Below are 19474 nucleotides of genomic sequence, written 5' to 3' on the forward strand. Positions count from 1 at the left end.
AAACATATGTTTTGGATTTTTTTCATTCAATCATACCCTCTTCTTCAAATAAATGCCAATAAAGCCTGAAAAATGCACAATGGCACCATTACAAGGAAGTTCAATTTTCGGTCTGTGACACCGTGCGCGAGTATACGTGTTACGACTTTGCACGCGTGTACAGGAGGGTTAAAAGAGTGAGTTAGACTCGAGGAAATGTGGATATATTTTTTGAAGTTAACCAAATCTCAATACTTTTCGAAATTTTATCTTCTTTATAAATATTTTCTGGGAAAAATTAGATTCTGCACGCAGATCTTCATGGAAAACTACATTACATTCAATTAAATTTGGTTCGACAGTCGACAGACATTATTCCATCACCAAATCATTTAATAGTCCAGTATCATATACTGAATGTTAGTTCATTATTTTTCTTATTTGTTGTCAATGTTAGCCATAAAAAATCTTTCTGACTAAAAAATACCACTTCAAACATTTATAATACTTCCAGCCAATATTTTTTCCTGAATGAAGTCCTCACCATATCCTGCATGTGAACCTAAGTAACATTTTTGAAGTCAATAGTTTCGAATATTTTGGTTTTTCATTAAGGGTTTCGTTGAAAAGTCTAACAAAATTTTCATAACAAAACTTCATTTTTTGAATCAATAAAACTATACTATTCGAAGTGCTTTACGATTCACTTTCTGGCGATCAGTTGCAATTTAATTTTGAGCATCTTCTACTGCACTGTGTCCTCCTTAGTGACTGAAGACCGGAAAAAATAAATAAAAGATATTTCCATTTGGTGTCAGAAAATGAATTCTTGGATAGCGCTTACTAACCGTCAAGACGCGTGAAGCTTTTGTGACTTCTTGTTAGTTTTATCGAATATTATAATAAATAAGTGTCTTGGTTGGATAAATGAGATGTTTCATTCAAATACGGAAAAATGACTTGTTGATTAGAGGGGTGACACCTAAGACAATCGTCCCGGGTGTCATCCGGTCGCGCTATGCCACTAATTTGACCGGTATATAATTGCAACGAATCTGTTTCTTTTTTTTCTTTTTCAAAATATTAAAACTTTACATTAACTAATTAGAACGAAACTTATCGAATACATCACGCTTTTATTATATCACGTATAACAACAGGAGAAGAACCAAAAATGGCTAAATGTACAACTAGTATTAAAAACCGGTAAACGTACAGAATATGAAGGAATAAACATTGACAAACTTATTTCAACAAAAAAGGTTTTATTTATTTTATCGACATCCTCATTTTATTTTTATTAAATTTTATATGGTTTGTCGCAGCCTTTTCGAACACCGCTGGTCCTCCACGAGATCCTGGTCTCTTTCTTCGATGCGTTCCCGTTTCTTATTCTTATCCTGACACTCGCTTTCATCTTCATCCTCGTACTCAACATCTGACTCCTGTAACGAACCGTGCGATATGTCACCTTCCGGCACTATCTCACCGTCCGCCGACACATCGAACAAGCTGCACGATTCCGACTCGTCATCGTTGTCGACGTCGTCTTCGATGTGGGGAACATAATAGTTTGCAGCCGTTTCGTCGGCACCCCTTGAGTCCTCGTCCAAATCTGAGTACGGAAATGGAATGGTATCGCTGGAAGTATCCAACTCTTCATCTGATTGCGAAAGCGGAAGGTCCTCACGGCTGCATTGTTTCTGTACTCCCATTTTGGATTGTGAATGTGATAATGATGTGATCCTGAAGGATGTTCGTTTGAATCTAACTTTAGTCCGGTGTCGAAAGTCGTTTTATACAGATTAGACCTGGATAGAAATTTGAGAAAATGTACCGGTAGAAATCGGTAACTTTTTAAGTTCGGTACTCGCAGGTAACACTCAGGCAACAATGATTTCTTTAAAACTGTGCATGTGTTTCTGGGTAGCAGAATTGCATTTATCCACATTTTCAAGAATTAGCCAGCGGAAAGCTGTCTGTGGCGTATGTAAAATAAATACAGCATTGACTGCGGTGAATTATTTCAATCAATGGTATATCAGCAGGAACTTTACTGCTCTAATTATTGATATTTATAAATATTTTTAATCAGTATAAAAAATTAACCAAGCCGCGCTTCATGGTTGGTGAAGAAAAATGTAATCCTTGCAGTGAGAGAATATCGGTCCAATAATTCAAATGTTCAAAATGTTTTGAAACCGCGTAAAGAGCAGTCATTTTGTATATATCTATTGGAACGCATGTGTAAGATTCTATTTTTTTTTAAGTTTTTCCATATTACTGCTGTTGCCAAATGGGTGCAGTATGTTTTCTAAATCTGTGAGGAAGAAAAATACTATTTAGCCAATACGAGGTTTGAATCAATTGATTGAGGAACAGCATAAATCCTTTTTCCGGAAAATGGGTTTATTGTAGTTTTTGAATCCTCAACCATAAATTCATCTTCCCTCTGAGTGCCAGCACAAAATAATGGGAGGAACCCCTCCAAATAAAGGTTCGAAAAAATCATTTGCTTGATAAACAGCGTTAGTCCATTTGGTTCAATTTCGAGAAAACAAAAAATTGAATATGCTAAATTATATAAGCGCACCTTTTCTGAAAATGAGGTTCGCTAAAACTACAAAAATCAAAGACCATTGGCGAAACTATAGGTGGATGATATAAAGTTTCTGACCTATTTCTGTGTTTTCTACATACAGCCAACCATTGTCAAACACCGATATAGTGGTTCTCAGATTTTCGTCAAAAGTGGTAATTTTGGTCTTTATTTCAAAACGACCCGTATGTTTTTTTTTTGTTAAGGTGCCTATTTCCGTTCAAGGATGGTTGGGAAAACCCCATTTTTGCCTTTTTCCCAAAAATTACTTCTTTCAAAAACCCAACTGCTTTTGAACTGGAGCGATTCCGAAAATCGGCATATCAAATTAAAGACAATAAGCCGTTCGTTTTTAGAAAAATACTTCAGTTGCAGAAAATTTGAATTTTGTTTTCGTCAAAATTGATTGTATTTGTTTTTTATAGTTTTCATGGTCTCGGGACCAAGGTCACTATATTTGTTATATTTTTTCTTGAATACTGAGGATGCTTTACATAACATATCTCGAAATGAGAGAGGCGTTTTTTTTTGTTTTTGAGTTACGATTTTTCAAAGTTAATCGATGCTCCGAAAAATGATTCTTCTCCTTTTTTCCCAAAATTGACTTTCTTCAAAAAATTATTACTTTTGAACTACTACACCGATTCATATGATCTATATATCAAATTAATGCTAATTCCTCCTTTAAAAAATTTGGAAAAAATGGATTTTAGTTGCATAAATCTAGTCTAATCGCATACAAATATTGACCAATTCCATTCTATTGAAAACATGATTACTTTGAAAAAAAAAACTCAAAAACTAAAAAAAAACACCTCTCTAATTTCGTGATATATTATGTGAAAAATCCGTAACTTTCCAGAAAAAATATTAGAAAAATGAGCATCCTTGGTCCTGAGACCATTAAAACTAAAAAACACAAATACAATTAAAAATAACGAAATTAAAATTTCCAGCAATTGTAGTATTTTTCCGAAAAAACAGCTAATTGTCTTCAATTTTATATGTGAATCGTCGGAAGTTCAAAATTTTTAATGGTGGAAAAAGGGGAAAAAATTGATTTTTCGGACCATCGGTTAACTTCGAAAAATCATAACTCAAAAACATAACCTCAGAAACAAAAACCTCTCTGATTTCGAGATATGTTATGTACCAAAAAATTCAGCTTTCAGGAAAAAAATATAAAAAAATATGCAACTGTATGTAACTAATGAAGACCAGCTAACTGTCTTCAATTTGATATGTCGATCGTCTTAATCGGTCCTGTAATTCGGAAGTAATGAATTTTTGAAAAAAGGCATTTTTGGGATTTCATATTTTATTTTATTTCTTTTGAGGCCTAAATGCAGGAAGTAAATGTTGAATAAAAATAAGTTATTGGAAAAGTAAACGAACATAAGTGAAGAGTGCTTCGATGTAATGCAATAAATCAGATGCAATAAATTCTGAGCCATCGTGTGGAGATGAGGCAGATTGTATTTAAAGTGAAACATGTGGTACTGAAGATAACGATGAGGAGTCGATCACCAACAACAGAATTATCTAAAACATTTGTATTTATTGGGATTTCATATGCTTGTGGAGCTTTGAGAATATTGAGAGTAGTCCAGCTTGCTATCGACCAGGACAAAATATTACAGTTGACGAGCATTTATTTTCGACAAAAATCGAATGCAGATTCTCACAGTATATACCTAATAAACTCAATAAACTTGGCATACAATTGGAATGAATGTTTTGAATGGTTTTTCTTATTTGGGGAAATACAGGTCGGACTCGATTATATACAGGCTTTAATTATATACAGTGAAAAGAAATCAGAAACTGTATATAATCGAGTCTGCGCTGTATCATCAATGCTTCTCAGTGAACACGTTGTTCTGAAACAACAAGATGTTCAAGAAATATCACAACCAATTTTCCCTAGCATGTCACTCGCGACAAAATTATCGACAAAAAAACAATTCTGTTTGGAACCATTAGATGAAACAAAAGGGAACTATCCAAATAAGCTTATCAAACGAAGGAAAACATGCCTCGTTTTTCAACTCTGTTATGTAAATTCGAGAATTGTGTTCTTACAGTATATAAAAGCGGACTAAATAAAAGAGTAACTGTTCTAGATTCTAAGCATGAATATGTGAAAATTTATAAAAGTAATGAAAAACACATGAAAAGATTTTCACCTTCATTTTCGAAAAAAAATACATAAATAGTCCAAGAATATTTTTTTAAGTAAAATAATCTATTTATTGTTCATATTCACTAATAACTTGTTATGTAACTGTAAATGATATAAAAAATATTGAAAATAATTTAAAATAAATTTCTTTACACATCAGATATTCCTTCACAAAACAGTCATTTTGACTGCTTTTGGGCAATATAGCCATATACTAGGTTTCGGTTTTTCTAGTGTTAATGCGTCTGGCGTTTTCACAATTGCAAATTATAGAAACCTGCTTTCATATTCTTCGTTTTGTTTTTCATGTGCCAGTATCGATTCCGTAAGCGCTAATTCTCGCTCGGTAGATGCATTCTTGGTAAACAATAATTCCATTTTTTTTCTATCCAATTGCTACATGTAGCCCCGGAGTTCAGCGTTCAAATCTTGCCAAAGATAAATACAAACGCCCTAGAATCTAGGGCCTAAAAAGAGCAAAGGGAGCAAACGGAGTGTACATAATTCTATGCAATGGCTTGTTCGAAATGATCGGAATTTTTCAACGGTTACAAGCAACACTTTAGATGTTTTTTTTACTACGGTAGATCCCTTATTTTACAGTACTAGAGACGCTAAGACACTAGCGTGTTGTATGCACTTGAGAGACTTATACATAACTTACGGACATTTTTGAGAACCCATGTTTTTTCGTGATTGAGATATATTTTAATATCATAGAACCAGGGTTGCCACATTTAATTCTGTATTTAAAAAAAAATCTGTATATCTGTATTTTTAGCCAAATAAGCTGTATAAAAAATCTGTATCGAAAAGTTAAGGGGAAAAAATTAAATAAAGGTTTATTCACTTTGGGCTAATTTTTTTATTTATGGATTGATAAAGTCGTGTCAATACAACAAAATAAATCATAGAAAAGTTTTTCGCCTCTGAATTGTATGATGTTTTTACATGGTTTTGTTGAACTTTGTCTTGAAATTTTCCTTATTAACTTTATTTTATTAAATAGAGTCCATAATTATGGGAGCCAACAAATATATTCGCTCAACACATGCTGATGAAAATCATCAAAAAACGTCTTATAAACGACTTTAGCAATGGATACAAAAAATTCCCATCACGCCTTTTGACATCAACAGCTGGTACCAAGTTATATCCGAGTCGCTCAATTTTTGTCCCATAACATTCGACTTGAGTAGCCTGAATTCGTTATCCAAGCCTTGTATATTAGCTGCTTCAACGAATTGAGGAAATTGGCGCATCAAATCATTAGGTTTGACGGTAGCTTGACGAAATATTGAGGGTTTAACAAAGCCTCACGCTTCTTCAGAAAGTCTTCAATATATTTCACATCAAGGTCAGCATCAGCGAATCGTTGCACATAACTCTCCGAACAAAAGTTACCCAACGTGATCAACAATAACATTCTGGTCTCATCATAAATTGGCACCTATGTATGCACTGTAATAAATTTAATATTTAAAATTTAATTTTAAAATAATCTGTAAATTCTGTATCTTTGCTGAAAATCTGTAATTCTGTACATACAGATTCTGTATCTGAAATTTGGCGAAAAATGTGTAAAATACAGAATATTCTGTATATGTGGCAACCCTGCATTGAACATATGACTTAACATTAAGAGAAACATTTATATCAATAACAAAAAGACATATCTTTCTAATGTGTGATATGTTATACAAACAAGTTCTCAGCTTTTCACAAAATAATATAAAGAGCTGTGATATAATTCGCACCAACACCTCAAAAACCTCATATCACAAATTCGTCCATAATTCATCGATATATTGTTTGTTGAAAAAAAAACAAAAATCGATAACAAAAAGTGAGTGGGTTTATACCTATAATATAACCGCAAGGTTTACGTTGGCTCAGTAATCATTTACTTGTATTGATAAAATTATTGATTGAATGAGCGTTGTATTCGTACCCGCTTTTGTAGTCCGTGTTAGGAAAACACATTCCAGAGTACAGAAATGCAAACGGATACAAAAGCCGATGAATCGAAAACTCCAACTCCAACTTTTCATGCTATACAGGCTTGAAACTTGAAATGAAAATTCATTCGTCTCTAGTATCTGTAATGACGATTTTCCCAGGCTCATCGGTTCTACAGTCCGTGTCGGGGAAACACATTTCGGTATGCACAAATGCAAGCAAGTACAAAGGTACCCGCAGCTTGCATGTATTAGGCTGTCAAAAAAGTCCTGCGGTATTTCCGCGAGGTGTCGTTGTAAGCGCGTAGTTCTAGTTGTATTCATATAATATAGTCCTTGACAGTGTTTTGTTTGGTTAAGTCGTTCGTGAGTTATAGTGTCGCAAATATGGAGCAAAATAAAGAGTAAATCCGACATATTTTGAGCGAGCTGCATGAGTTCGGAATTATTCAGCTTCAATCAATAATCAACCCAGTAATCATAATTAATGTGGATGGAGGAACAGATGAGATCCCGTTTTAAAAAGGTCATGGATATTTTCGATTTATTATTTTAATCAATTTAATCTTGATACAATACGCTGCTCCTACAGATGCACCTGGACGCAGTGCTTTCAATCGTTGAACGTCGGATGGCTCCTCTTCCCCGAGAGTTAGTAGGTTCAATACTTACTCATGATCATGAGGGATCTCAACTGGAAGTGAAACATCTTAGGTATGCAGGGGAATCGTTAGCTGATTTGTGAGTTAATCTAGCGATCGACGGATATTCCCTCAAAGCAGAATATATTGAGTTCGCCAACTCCAAAATCGATGAAGCGGAATTAGTAGGATATTAAGCCGAGTGGTTTGCTGGTCACGTAAGGACATCCAAGAGCCTTTTGCAAGTAGTGAAATGTAACGACAGGAACTGCTGCATTGAACCAAGGAGTAGTGTAAATCAACATCAATTTATATCAGTCCATGTTCCTCTCAGCTTAACGTCAGATGGGTTGAGAGCACCAATCCCAACTGATGTCAGCTTTACTTTTCCGTCTATGTTTTTCAAAATTATATGAATTTGTCGAAAGTTCTTCCGATTGCATAAAAGGAATATACGTAAGAACATTTGATTCCGACCTGGGCAGATATTTTTATTTTATGTTGAACGAACGACTCTGACTTTGTGTAAAGATTAGCGTTACGTAACATAAGGGTGAGGGGGTTTGTTTTGCGTCACTTTTTTGTTACATAAGAGGGGAAGGGGTCAAAAAATCGCATTTTTAGCGTTACGTAATTTGTGCATGACGCCTTATTAGAATTCTTCACCATAAAAGGGAAGGAGGATTTTTTTACTATTGATGTGCAAAGTGTCAAATACGATGAGTTATTCATTTTTTTTCCATTTTCTGCACGAATAGTAACACTGTTACCGTCTTGCAATCCCATTTTAAACCACTATAAGCTATAGGTCGGGTGACCATTGGGGCTTCCTCATCCGCACCCTTTTTTATGCAATTGGTCAAAGATTGTGAAACACAGAGACTTCAGTAGACATTTCGACATTCCCTGCCCAGAATCGGTCGCTATGCTTGAGAGGGTATTCTAGTGTAGGGGCACGAATTTCGTACGTTTCTTCCGAGCTCCGAAAAAATAAAACAATGAATATTTTTACAACTCGTTAAACCGCTTGTTCATTTGTTCATCTATATTGACGTAGGACTACGTCTTTCATTTCTATACCGGGGTGTAAAATCAAAGTTTCGAAAACGAAAGCGTTACGCCGGAGACCGAGATTTTGAGCGTCAATAGCTCTTAAACAACTGACCGAAATGGTATGATAAACACTTCATTCGAAAGATAAAATGTCTACGCGGTATACTTTTGTTACTTTTTCATCCAAAAACTTGTTTCAATTGCCTTAAAATTGCTTTCAAAACAGGCTATTGAAATCACCAATCGGTATATAAGCGAGCGCCGCTCGGAAATCCACTCAGTTATAATGTTATAATAACCTGACCTGACCTGACCTGACCTGACCTGACCTGACCTGACCTGACCTGACCTGACCTGACCTGACCTGACCTGACCTGACCTGACCTGACCTGACCTGACCTGACCTGACCTGACCTGACCTGACCTGACCTGACCTGACCTGACCTTATGTTTTCTAACATTTGGTTTTGTGATTTTTCAATCAAGTGCGATCAACGTAAGACCACGTCTTTCGGGATGTTTACCCAACAATTTCTCAAAAGAGAAATGGGTGTTCTGAGAAAGGATGAGCGAACGCAAAAATAATGTAGACTAATTTGATGCAACAGATATTTTGTCTATTGGAAATGTAATACAAATCATATCACAATACAAGCAATGTATTATGCATTATACAACTTTCGTGTGTTTGCTTTTTTTGCTAAATATTGTGCCTTCAACGTAACGCTCTCGTTTTCGAAGTCCCCCAAATATTCATTTATTCATTCATTCAGAATTGATTCAGATGCAACTAAAAACAAATGATCACTGAATCAACGATAGTCCTACGTCACCCTTGCGGTTATACCACAGATATAACCTACTTCCTGTTTTTTTTACAATAAAACAAAAATTGAACGGAAAAAATATTTTTAATTAGAATAATAATTATAATTAGGCGTGAAGATGAATTGGTGTTCTAGCCGTCATCCGAGACCTATATTGGGAATGAAATATTACAGTCCTATTCGACCAAAGCTTCTACTTGAATCTTAGCATTCGTTTTCCCAGTCTGGATGAATCACTGCGTTACATTCGAAGATGGAAAAAAAGAACATTCGAGCTCGTCTACGAGTTTCTTTGACATGCCAGAACACGGAGCGTAGCTTCAATGCTGTAAGGTTGAACGGCAATCGTTGGTCACATGATCCTCGCTGGAACATGATTTTGGAGGTATCTGTAAACTGTTGGCCTTTATTTGCAGCAATACAAATAGACACATGAATGACAACGACATTTATAGATTCATTTTAAGAACTATAATAGTATATAAATTGTGACTTCGGAAGCAACAGTGCCACCGCCTTACTTAGACAACATAGAATTACATCGAAGTCAAAACTGACGGCTAAATTGCGATCATTTGCTTCGCTCAACACAACAAATTTCTTAGAACAATGCATAACACCCAGAATAATTCCGTTGAACACCTGAAACATAACCTAGTAAGCAACCGATGATATACTCACATGTTTGAGCACGGTTAGGACAATGGTCCGAGACAATAAGCCAATGCCTCCTATGGTTCCTTTCCTCTAATGTAATCACTGTTTTTATGGCGCCACCGTTCGTATGGTTCCCTTCTTTCGTCCTCTGTGGCTCAATCCGGGTCTTTTCGCAGGATACACACAAGCCCACGTTCGTTGGTTGGCTTTCGGCCCGAATGGGGTTGATTTATATTTAATTACTTGCTAGCTACTACTTTCGGGGGTTCATTTTTTTTTGTTTCGTTTGATGTGGCGCGGATTTGCTCAGGTCACACGCGAGCTTCACAGCCATTTCACTAAGTTAGCGAATCGTGGTTCATTTTCTTCACCGGTCGGATTTCTTGGCGTAGGAATATTTTCACTGTATTTATGACGGTAAAAAATCAATGTCCTGTTTGCGAAAGGTAACCCAATAAATTTCCATCCGTTGCCAGCGGGGCGAAGCGAAAAAAGAAACAAGGCACGCGAAAATGATATTTTGATTTAATTTGTTTTATTTTTTCTTCTAGCGAAATAGCCGACGCTAGGTTATTGTTTACACAGAGCGCGTTCCCGTGAATCGAAGCTCCTCAAGCCCGTCGTCTGTTGGATGGTATCTAATAACATCGTTATACGCACATCAACATCCGCCCACGAAGTAAGGCAGCGATAGAATCCCCCCCACTCAACTCGCGTTATGTAAACATCAAAGCTTTTCCCTCAATTTGCTGCTTCACGGCGGCTGTTGATATCGGGTACCGTAGCCGAGGGTGAACTCGTTGTGATTTGTGGCATAACGGAATGAACCTCTGTATCCGTCGTTGAAGAAAATATGAATGGCGGTTATAAGGTATTGCGAATAATCAGGACAAACTCTCAGGTCGAACTCTCGGATTTTAGTATCGCCACAACACATAATGCTAACCAAAGTATCTTTCGAAGAAGTCGTTGCACACATTTCAGGAGAAGATCTCCCAGAGCAGTCTGGAAATGAGATATCCTCTACATTAATTATTTGTTAACGAGGGTATAACAGTTCGGCTGAAATGTTCAAAAGGTTCACGTTTAGATGGCGCCTCCTGCAAAAATCTACTTGACTATCACAAAGCACCATCTTTCAATGGTTACGTGTCAAAATTTGACAGCAATCAGTCGGTTGGTTCGTGAGTTACAGCATTGAGAGTGAAGCAACTATTGTTATTGTGAAAAAAAAATGGAAAAATCACTGATCAATGGCAAAATTGCATGAATTGGGCTTCGAATTGCTTCCCCATCCACCGTATTCTCCAGATCTAGCCCCCAGCGACTATTTTCTGTGCGCAGACCAGAAGAGAATGCTCGTTGGCAAGAACTTTAAGACCGATGATGAAGTGTTTGCCGAAACTGCCGAAAGAGTACTATAAAAATAGTACCGAAAAGATACAAAATCGCTACAATCGCTGTGTCGTCCTCGAAGACAATCATGTTGAATAATAAAATTGAATTTTGCAAAAAAAAAATTGTTTTACTGTGTTACCTTATGAACTTTTCAGCCGAACTGTTAATACGTAATCAACCGCTCGTTGGACTTTCTCGGACTTATAATTTATTTTGATAAACAGTGGAGAAAAATTCCTGGGCAGTAAAAAACGCTACCGAGAGAGCTCAGAAATTCATAATAATCATAATTCGCTGTTGTAGTTCCTATGGATCTTATGGTTCCTTTCAACATTTAATATAATAAGGTTTGGCATGGAAAAGTGTCCATTGTGTAGATTGATATCAAAACTACGAATACTCATCACCTCTTGATTGATCACATTTAATTTGAAGTCAAAATCCAGAGTTTTCAAAAACCAAATCCCTTGTGAATCCGTGATTTGAAGGTTCGAGATGTGAAAAATGGCGAATCACAATGCAAGGAAAGTACGGTATCAGTAATTGTTACCAAAATTACCAAAATCATGCGGGGAGTAAGAGAAACTCCAAAGGTTATTGCCAGGGAAACACAGAAAACCCTCGCCTTGTAATTTTTTGATCGAACTATTCGTCAGAGATGTGCATACATGGTATAAAAAGTAAGATTGTTCGGAACATACTATTCCCCAGCAAAACTAATAAGGTCAATAGACTGAAGTTTGCTGGATACGCCGGTTGAGCACATGATGAAAGCTCTGTGTATAGGTATATTCGTGTATGACGCAAACCGAGAGATTATCACCCCTAGATCTCCTCATGAAATAGTGGATAATACTGCCGATTACTACATCAACATTCTGCGTGAAAACTTGAGATTGTGTTTCGGCGAAACAACAATCCTAAACACGCAGAAAGGCAAACCAAGCCGTTTTTTCGTTCATGCCGTATCACACCCGCTGTATGGGCCTCACAAGGACCGGATTTGAACGCCTTGGAGGATTCGTGGACCATTCTAGACGCCCACGTCAATAGAACCGGAGTCACAAATAAGCCAAAATACTGACGAAACTACCCATGCAGAATCAATCATAGTAACCCATGAGTCAGCAGAAAAATTTTGCTCACAGCTCTATCAGTCGAACTCTAACCGTGATGGCGAAAACAGTGAAGCTACTCCGTTCAGAAGTGTGCGCGTTCAAAGAATGGTACCTCGCCGCGTCTGAAACGGACATCGTGTGGCACTTTGTGAATGCCGGATACGCCAGTTTCGGCATCTACAACATCTTGACACTTATGGACAACAATCAGAACATCGAGAGGAAGCCCGGTTCCGGTCGTCCGACGACCCTGAGAAACAAGAAGCTCCAAAGGATGCTGAAGAGGAGATCGAGGGAAAAGTGGCTGCATCGCTACATGCACTTGGCCGGGAGGTTGGTGCAACCGGCCAAACAGTGAAAAAGTACCTGACGAACATGAGCATACATGTCAAGAAGCGGAAGTCCCGTCCACTGGTCTCGGAACTGCAAGCAATGCCGCAGCGGCAGCGGCTGAATAACATGGTCAACACGGCGAATCGCGACGTAGCGGTGATGACGGACGACGAGACCTTTCTCACCCTGGAAGGCAACGACTGGCAGGGCACTTCGTATTTTACTTCAAAGCCGCTCGTTTTTAGCTCCGGACTGGGCGTGAACGGGGAAATTTATAGTACGAAAAGCCTGTTGGTCGTTCATCAAAAGTGAAGTCAAAAGTAAAGTGGTCGTTCATAAAAAAATACCATAAGAGAGAAGACGCGGTGTTCTGGCTGAATCTGCCGTCGGCCCACTATTCGAAGCGATCGTTAGAGGAGATGGAGCGGCTGAATATCGATGAGATACTCAAGACGGCAACGTCCCCCAGCTGCGTCCCATCGAGAATTTCTGGGCAAATCTGAAGCGTAAGATCTACTCCAACAGTTTTGTAGCGAAAACTGAGAAGGAATTGATAAACACAACGAAGAAAGAACTCAAAAACACGTCTACACGCATGTTTTCGTCTGCCATGGCGCGAATGTTCCGTTTAACTGCAGGAAGGCCGCTCGCAAGGGCGTAGCTTTTTTGCAAGTAAGCTAGTATAATTACCTTTCATAGGGAATTAATCAAACTAAATTATCTGTTTTAGTTTTTTTATCACCATCCGAAAAAAGTCCACGTTATTGAAAAAAGTGGCATCCGAAAACTAATGAAGTTCGTTAGCCTGGAGAATGAGTGAAAACCTTGGAATGATCAGGGAGTGATCAGGGAATAGGCGATAAACTGCGATACATGTACTAGGTGAGATATCGTTCTTAAAATAGATATGGCTTAAAGACAGAATCTCTATCTAGCATTCTTTGGAAACATCATCACGGCACCTCTCAAATAACGTACAATGAAGATGGCTTGGTCCATTTCGTCGCCGCTGTCATCGCAATGGTGCTTGTAATGTCTCAACCGAGATGTAAAGGATGCGAAGAATAACGAGCTTAAAAAGAAAAACAAATTCCCACCGCATGTGATGTCGAGACGGTTATCCACTTACTTATCGCCACCCGGAGACGTAACAAGCTCCGGAAATTGTGTCGATGCTACATATCTACTCGGCGCCTGATTGTGTGAATCGAACACAGTTTGGATCCATTTTATTTTGTCTTATTTTTTCTCAGTCGGAAGAAAAAAGAAATCTTAGCACCATATGCAAAACCCTTTCCAGGAAATTTCTTCGCTCCAACTTTTCCTCTCGACAATAGCGCAAATCATACTTTAACAACTTGCCATTCGCTGTGGGAAGAAAAACACTGAACCAAACACAAAGTTCGAAACTCAAGGTTCGAACGCCAGCCAGAAATCGATAGAGATTAGCATTGGTTCTCCTTATTTCACTCGTTCCGTGGTATTTTCCTCCGTTGTTCGTTCTTGAATCCATTTTTAGTTTGACCAAACTCCACGAGTATGCTAATACACGGAAGAGCGCACTAATTACATTTACAACACTCGGCACTGCTATCCAGACACGAACATCCTCGGACGGTGCATGTCTTATCGCGTGGAAGCTTCCAAACGGCTTATGTTTGCGTACTTAGCAAAGTGTTTCATTTTTGCGAGTTCTCCCAAGAGAACCGATGAATTTTGAATGAAGAAAATCGATCCAACAGAGACACACTTCGGTTTCGTCATTGTTCGCGTGTCCACCCCCACTTTCCAGCAATTGTTTTGATCGTATGCTTGTTTTCTTACTTCAGCTCCTCTTCGATTTTTTCGCACATATAATCAATATTATTCAGCAGATCGGTGCTAAATGGGTCACAAACACACAAAAAAAAACATACGCCTCTTAGGCACACGCTGAGCTTCAATCGCAATCCCAACGAGATATCATCGCCACTTTGCACGATTAGACACTGATTAGGCGAACCTGATAAGAGCGATGAGCTACGGTGAGAGATGAGGCCGCCATATAGATACGGATACATATAAAACACTCGCAGAGATGTTCAGGTAAGCTGCTCTTCTCAAGCACTCATCAGCATTGTTAATGGAAACGTAATTCGTGAACAAAGCGTTGTTCCCACCGTCACTTTAGTGTCTGTCTCACATGATTATTAAATGGAGATTCCGTCGGACACGCAAACACGGGGAAGTGTTTTGTGTATTAGGCGCTTGCCCCCTAGGGGTTCTCACACGTTCGTTGGGTGTAGGCGTTGCAAAACGGGGGAGGCCCCAACAATAGCAACCACGCGGGCTTACACTTCGACGATGACTGAACCTGGCCGGACGGAGGCATGATGCTTTGTTTTGGGCGAGTGAACAGGACGTGTGCCCCCTGACAGCTCAGGATCCTGCGCAGTGGCAGTGTACAGTGTTGGGATTAAAAATAAGGAACATAATGGTGTATTCTAGTGTTGAAAAATAAGGTTCCAGGATTTGCACTCTGAATGACATCAACCTCAATGCTTCTGAAAGTCCAGTAACCACAGTGAATGTGAAGTCAGACTATGAATCTCTGCTAACATTTTCGTGGATTCTCTCGTATCTCTCGAAGCTCCTTCGTTAAAATAAGCTACAGTAGAGAACGATCGTAGATCATTATGAAGCTTTATAGGTACGAATCTGGAGATCTCCGGTACCCTTCGACCCCAGAAGCGTGTGTAATTGTCTTTTATCAAATTGATCGACATGAGAATTAGCAGTAGCCTTACGATGTATCAGTGGATGATGTTCCTGACGACAGTTTTCAAGTGATCCTCAAACGACACCATCCTGTATGTTCGTTCAGACATCGTTCAAAACGATCCATCATTTTTATCCGGTCTGCCGGATTTAATTGACAAAACGCTTCGCAATTTCTTGTACGATATCCAGCTGTTTTACAAACACGTCATGAACTCAACAGCGGTGTTGCAGCAACAGATGTGCCACTATGTGCTTGAATTGAGTTTTTGTCCTGCATCTTCGAACTGTCAGTTTTAACTGAACCTAGCAGCTCAAATGCAAAATGGGACTTACCAAATGATTATACAACTCAGGTGCCTCCCAGCGATCGCATAAATCCAATACTGCCAACTCATATTTGTATAAATGTTTCTGAATGTTTCTGGACGAGGTGATTCCGTTTGTTTAACCTTCCATCTTCCGCAAATCACGCCAGTACCCGTTGAAACCATCAGGATCATTCAAATTGAACTTTTTTTCGTCAGTGAAAATAACTTATACATTGAAGAACTTTTCGTTATGGTATATAGCAAAATGTATTTTTTTGAAACATTCTTTGTCGCAACATACTATACTCAGACGTCTTTCGATATAAGGTGGTGTAAGATGAGGAGCTTTAACCTTGAAATATTGCTTTATTTGCATAAGCGATTTTGAGGTATTCGAAGTTGCTCTAACTTTTTCACTTATCCCGGTCAGAGAACTTCGATTTACGTGGAGCTCTCTCCTTCTTACCGTATACTTGAGGATTCGTGAAATAATTGAGCATTACTTGATGGGATCGTCCAATCCGACGAGCAATTTTTCTGATACCAACATTTTCTTGGTGAAATGCATCGATTTTTCTTTCTTCTTTCTCCGTGAGCACTTTTCCCTTCGGCATTTTCCAGATTTACTGATCAAAACAACGAAAAATGTAACTGGTCTTATAGAAACTCGACACTTGAAAAATACAAAAACATTCGTTTACGTTCAGCGCGTACATATGAAAATCATGCAGTGTATGGTAGTCACCAATACCTACACACTAGAATATAAATTGAAGCACTGTTTGTTTACAATTGCAGGAAGCAGCAAGATCATCACCTGGTCTTATAGAAGTAGGTCGGTAGGTTCTATTGTTAGTAAGAAGGGATTTGATTTCTCGCGAAGGAAAAGGAAAAAGAGAATATAAGGATATAAGGACAATCACACACGAATATCGATAGCTTTTAGGAAGACATATATTTGGGACATGTAACCAAGGTCTAACCGAGCCAACACATCTCTCACCGGCACATTGGGCTGCCTTCCTCTAGCCCCAAGAGAGTTTTCTAAATTCGATCTGGCAACAAGATACACCTCGCACGACCAAACAACGGGACCCAGACAAAGGTAATGACATAACAGCGTCTGGTTAAAGCACTCAAAATTTCTCGTATTCTCTCAAGGAAGTACGGCGAGTGCTTTTCCGGCCTCACTGAACGAATAGCTTCGACAGAGCTAAGACTATCCGTTACAATGTAATAGTGTTCAACAGGTCGTGAGGCGACGCTGTCCAGCGCACAGTGTATTGCTGCCAATTCAGCAATATACACTGAGCAAGGATTCTGGAGACTGTGGGAAACAAGGATTCTGAAGACTGTGGGAGGTGCTAAAAAATTCGTTGAACACACCAAAACCTGTGGACTCATTCATAGAGGACCCATCAGTAAAGTACATATTATCACAATTGATACGTCCATACTTTGTGTTACTTTAAATGAAATACCGAATTTAATCTCGACTATAAAATAGCTTCCGTTTATTTCGCTTCTCTCGTATATCATGCGTTTTTCCCGATCCTGTCTTTCTTCCCCTCTTTTCTTCTGTGCAAGGGATCCGTCACTGCTGTTACACTGTAATTCGATAATAAACATAACACTTTCCCCTTTCTACAAATAGATCCTTCACTTCGTATTATGAATCTCATCCAGCACATAGTCGTCGAACCGAAGTGGCTTTCTGATCTGCCGTTTCATCTTCGTTGAGGACAGATCAGGCTCTGGAACCGATGGTGTACGTTTGCCACTTTCCGATCCAGGCGATTCTCGCTGCTGGTTCAAAGGTGTACTCCACTCTAAAGTTTCTTCAACATCGTCTTCCTCCGCATGATCAGTTTCGGTGCATTCCTGAGTTTGCAGCTTCTTCAGGTGAGACGAATTACGTCGGTATCTCTGCCCTGCAGGTGTCTCGACAACAATGGAATTTCCCTGCTTCTGTACCACACGTGCTGGCTCTGAATGGAAAGTTGGCGTCAACTTATTGGCAGGGTTCAGGTTCTTCATAAGCACACGATCATCAATACGTAAATTTGACTCCTTTGTTCTTTTCACCGCATCATAGTGCACTTTGGACTTGAATTTGTACCTTCTGTCATTATCTCTGACTTCGTCATTTAAGCCTTGACTTGACTGAGAGAGTTGTGGGATCCAGTCGCGGAATTTTCGTCCAAATAGAATCTCGGCTGGAGAATACCCTGTCGCCGGATGAGGTGTCAATGCATACACGTAGTTGTATTCTTCCAAGTCTTTCTTCCAGTCTGATTTGTTGAGTTCCGCTATCCGTAGAATTTTGAGAATGCTTCGATTCTGACGCTCGACCTCACCATTCCATCACCGTTCAATTCCTGGATGGCCGATGTGGGCCAGGCGAAGCACCCGTTTTTGTAAACTACTTGGTACTATCAAACGCTCTCCTCTCAGTAGCAGTTCACGGCAACAGTACAACTCGTCTTTAAAAGGAGTAAACTTTTTAATTGCATCATTCCAACGACCTGTCTGCAGAGCCTCTTTTACTTCCGCGAGGATTGGGTCGCTGACGGTATGCTTCGACATTTCTTCGATGGTCAATGCATTAGGTTTCGCACTCTCCATAATTGCCAAAAGTGATGCTTCTCCAAAGCGATCGTAAGTAGTGCAGTGCTTGAATCTTGGCAATCGCGATAGTGAATCCGCAATGTTTATTTTTCCCGGAATATGTATTATTTTGAAACGGAAAGACTGTAGCCGCATGGCCCACCTTTCGATTCGTGGACAAGAAACGTGCCCTAGTCCAAAAATCACTTTGAGTGACTCATGGTCTGTCAACAGTAAAAACTCCATCCCTCTCAAATAGATTTGCAATCGTTCCGTGGCCCAAACTAACGCCAAAGCTTCCTTCTCGTTTTGCGCGTATGACTTCTCAGCATCCGAAAGTCCTTTGCTAATGTAGCAGATGACTCGTTTCAAGCCGTCTTTCTCCTGCGGTAGTACACCTCCTAAACCAGTGGGACTGGCGTCTGCAATCAAAATCGTCTGATCATGTGGAGAATAATATCCTAGCGCCTTCGGATTCATCAATACGTCTTTAATTTTTTGGAACGCTTCCCTTTGCTGGACTCCCCAATGAAACTTCGAAGTTTTTCGAAGAAGATCACGAAGTGGCGTCGTTAACGTTGACAAGTCGGGTATGAACCTCCCAAGATATGTTATAGTACCCAGAAAGCTTCGCACTTCCTCGACAGTAGTGGGTTCTCGAAGTCTCCTTATCGCGTCCACCTTGTTCCACGTTGGCCTGATTCCGTCCGCCGAAAGATTCCGTCCGCCGAAATACTTTTGAATACTTCAGATGCGCAATTCATCCCGAAGGTCAACCTTTTGTAACGATAGTATCCCTGGTGAGTAGCAAACGTAGTGATGAATCTGCATTCCTTCGCCAAAACTACTTGATGGAAGGCCTTGGTTGAATCTATTTTAGAAAACCATTTGCAATTATGAAAATGAGGTACAATGTCATCGAAGGTAGGGAGTGGGTAGTGCTGTGGAACGATAGCTTTATTAGCGGCTCTCATGTCCACGCACAACCGAACACTCACTGGATCACCAGCCTTTGGACTAATAACTAGGCGAGATATCCATGGGGAATCTCTCG

At 39.1% G+C, this 19474-nt stretch overlaps 1 protein-coding gene across 12 annotated transcripts in view; it reads right to left on the reverse strand.

The window, feature by feature from the left end:
• Positions 1-15108, reverse strand: part of LOC129775255 (probable cationic amino acid transporter) — a 35443-nt gene extending 20335 nt beyond the window's left edge. Inside the window, exons 1-2 of one of the 12 annotated variants that reach the window (XM_055779754.1) lie at positions 14928-15108; positions 9921-10299 (exon numbers count right to left, since the gene is read on the reverse strand). In XM_055779754.1, the coding sequence (XP_055635729.1) occupies positions 9921-9922 (2 nt within the window). In that variant the 5' untranslated portion in view covers positions 9923-10299; positions 14928-15108. Of the gene's footprint in view, positions 1-9920; positions 10330-13874; positions 14094-14569 lie in introns of those variants that run through there. The other 11 variants (XM_055779747.1, XM_055779751.1, XM_055779749.1 and 8 more) reach the window with 11 other exon arrangements.
• Positions 15109-19474: the final 4366 nt, after the last annotated feature.

Source organism: Toxorhynchites rutilus, chromosome 3 (genome assembly GCF_029784135.1).
Source record: "Toxorhynchites rutilus septentrionalis strain SRP chromosome 3, ASM2978413v1, whole genome shotgun sequence".
In the NCBI taxonomy this organism is placed as follows: Eukaryota; Metazoa; Arthropoda; class Insecta; order Diptera; family Culicidae; genus Toxorhynchites; species Toxorhynchites rutilus.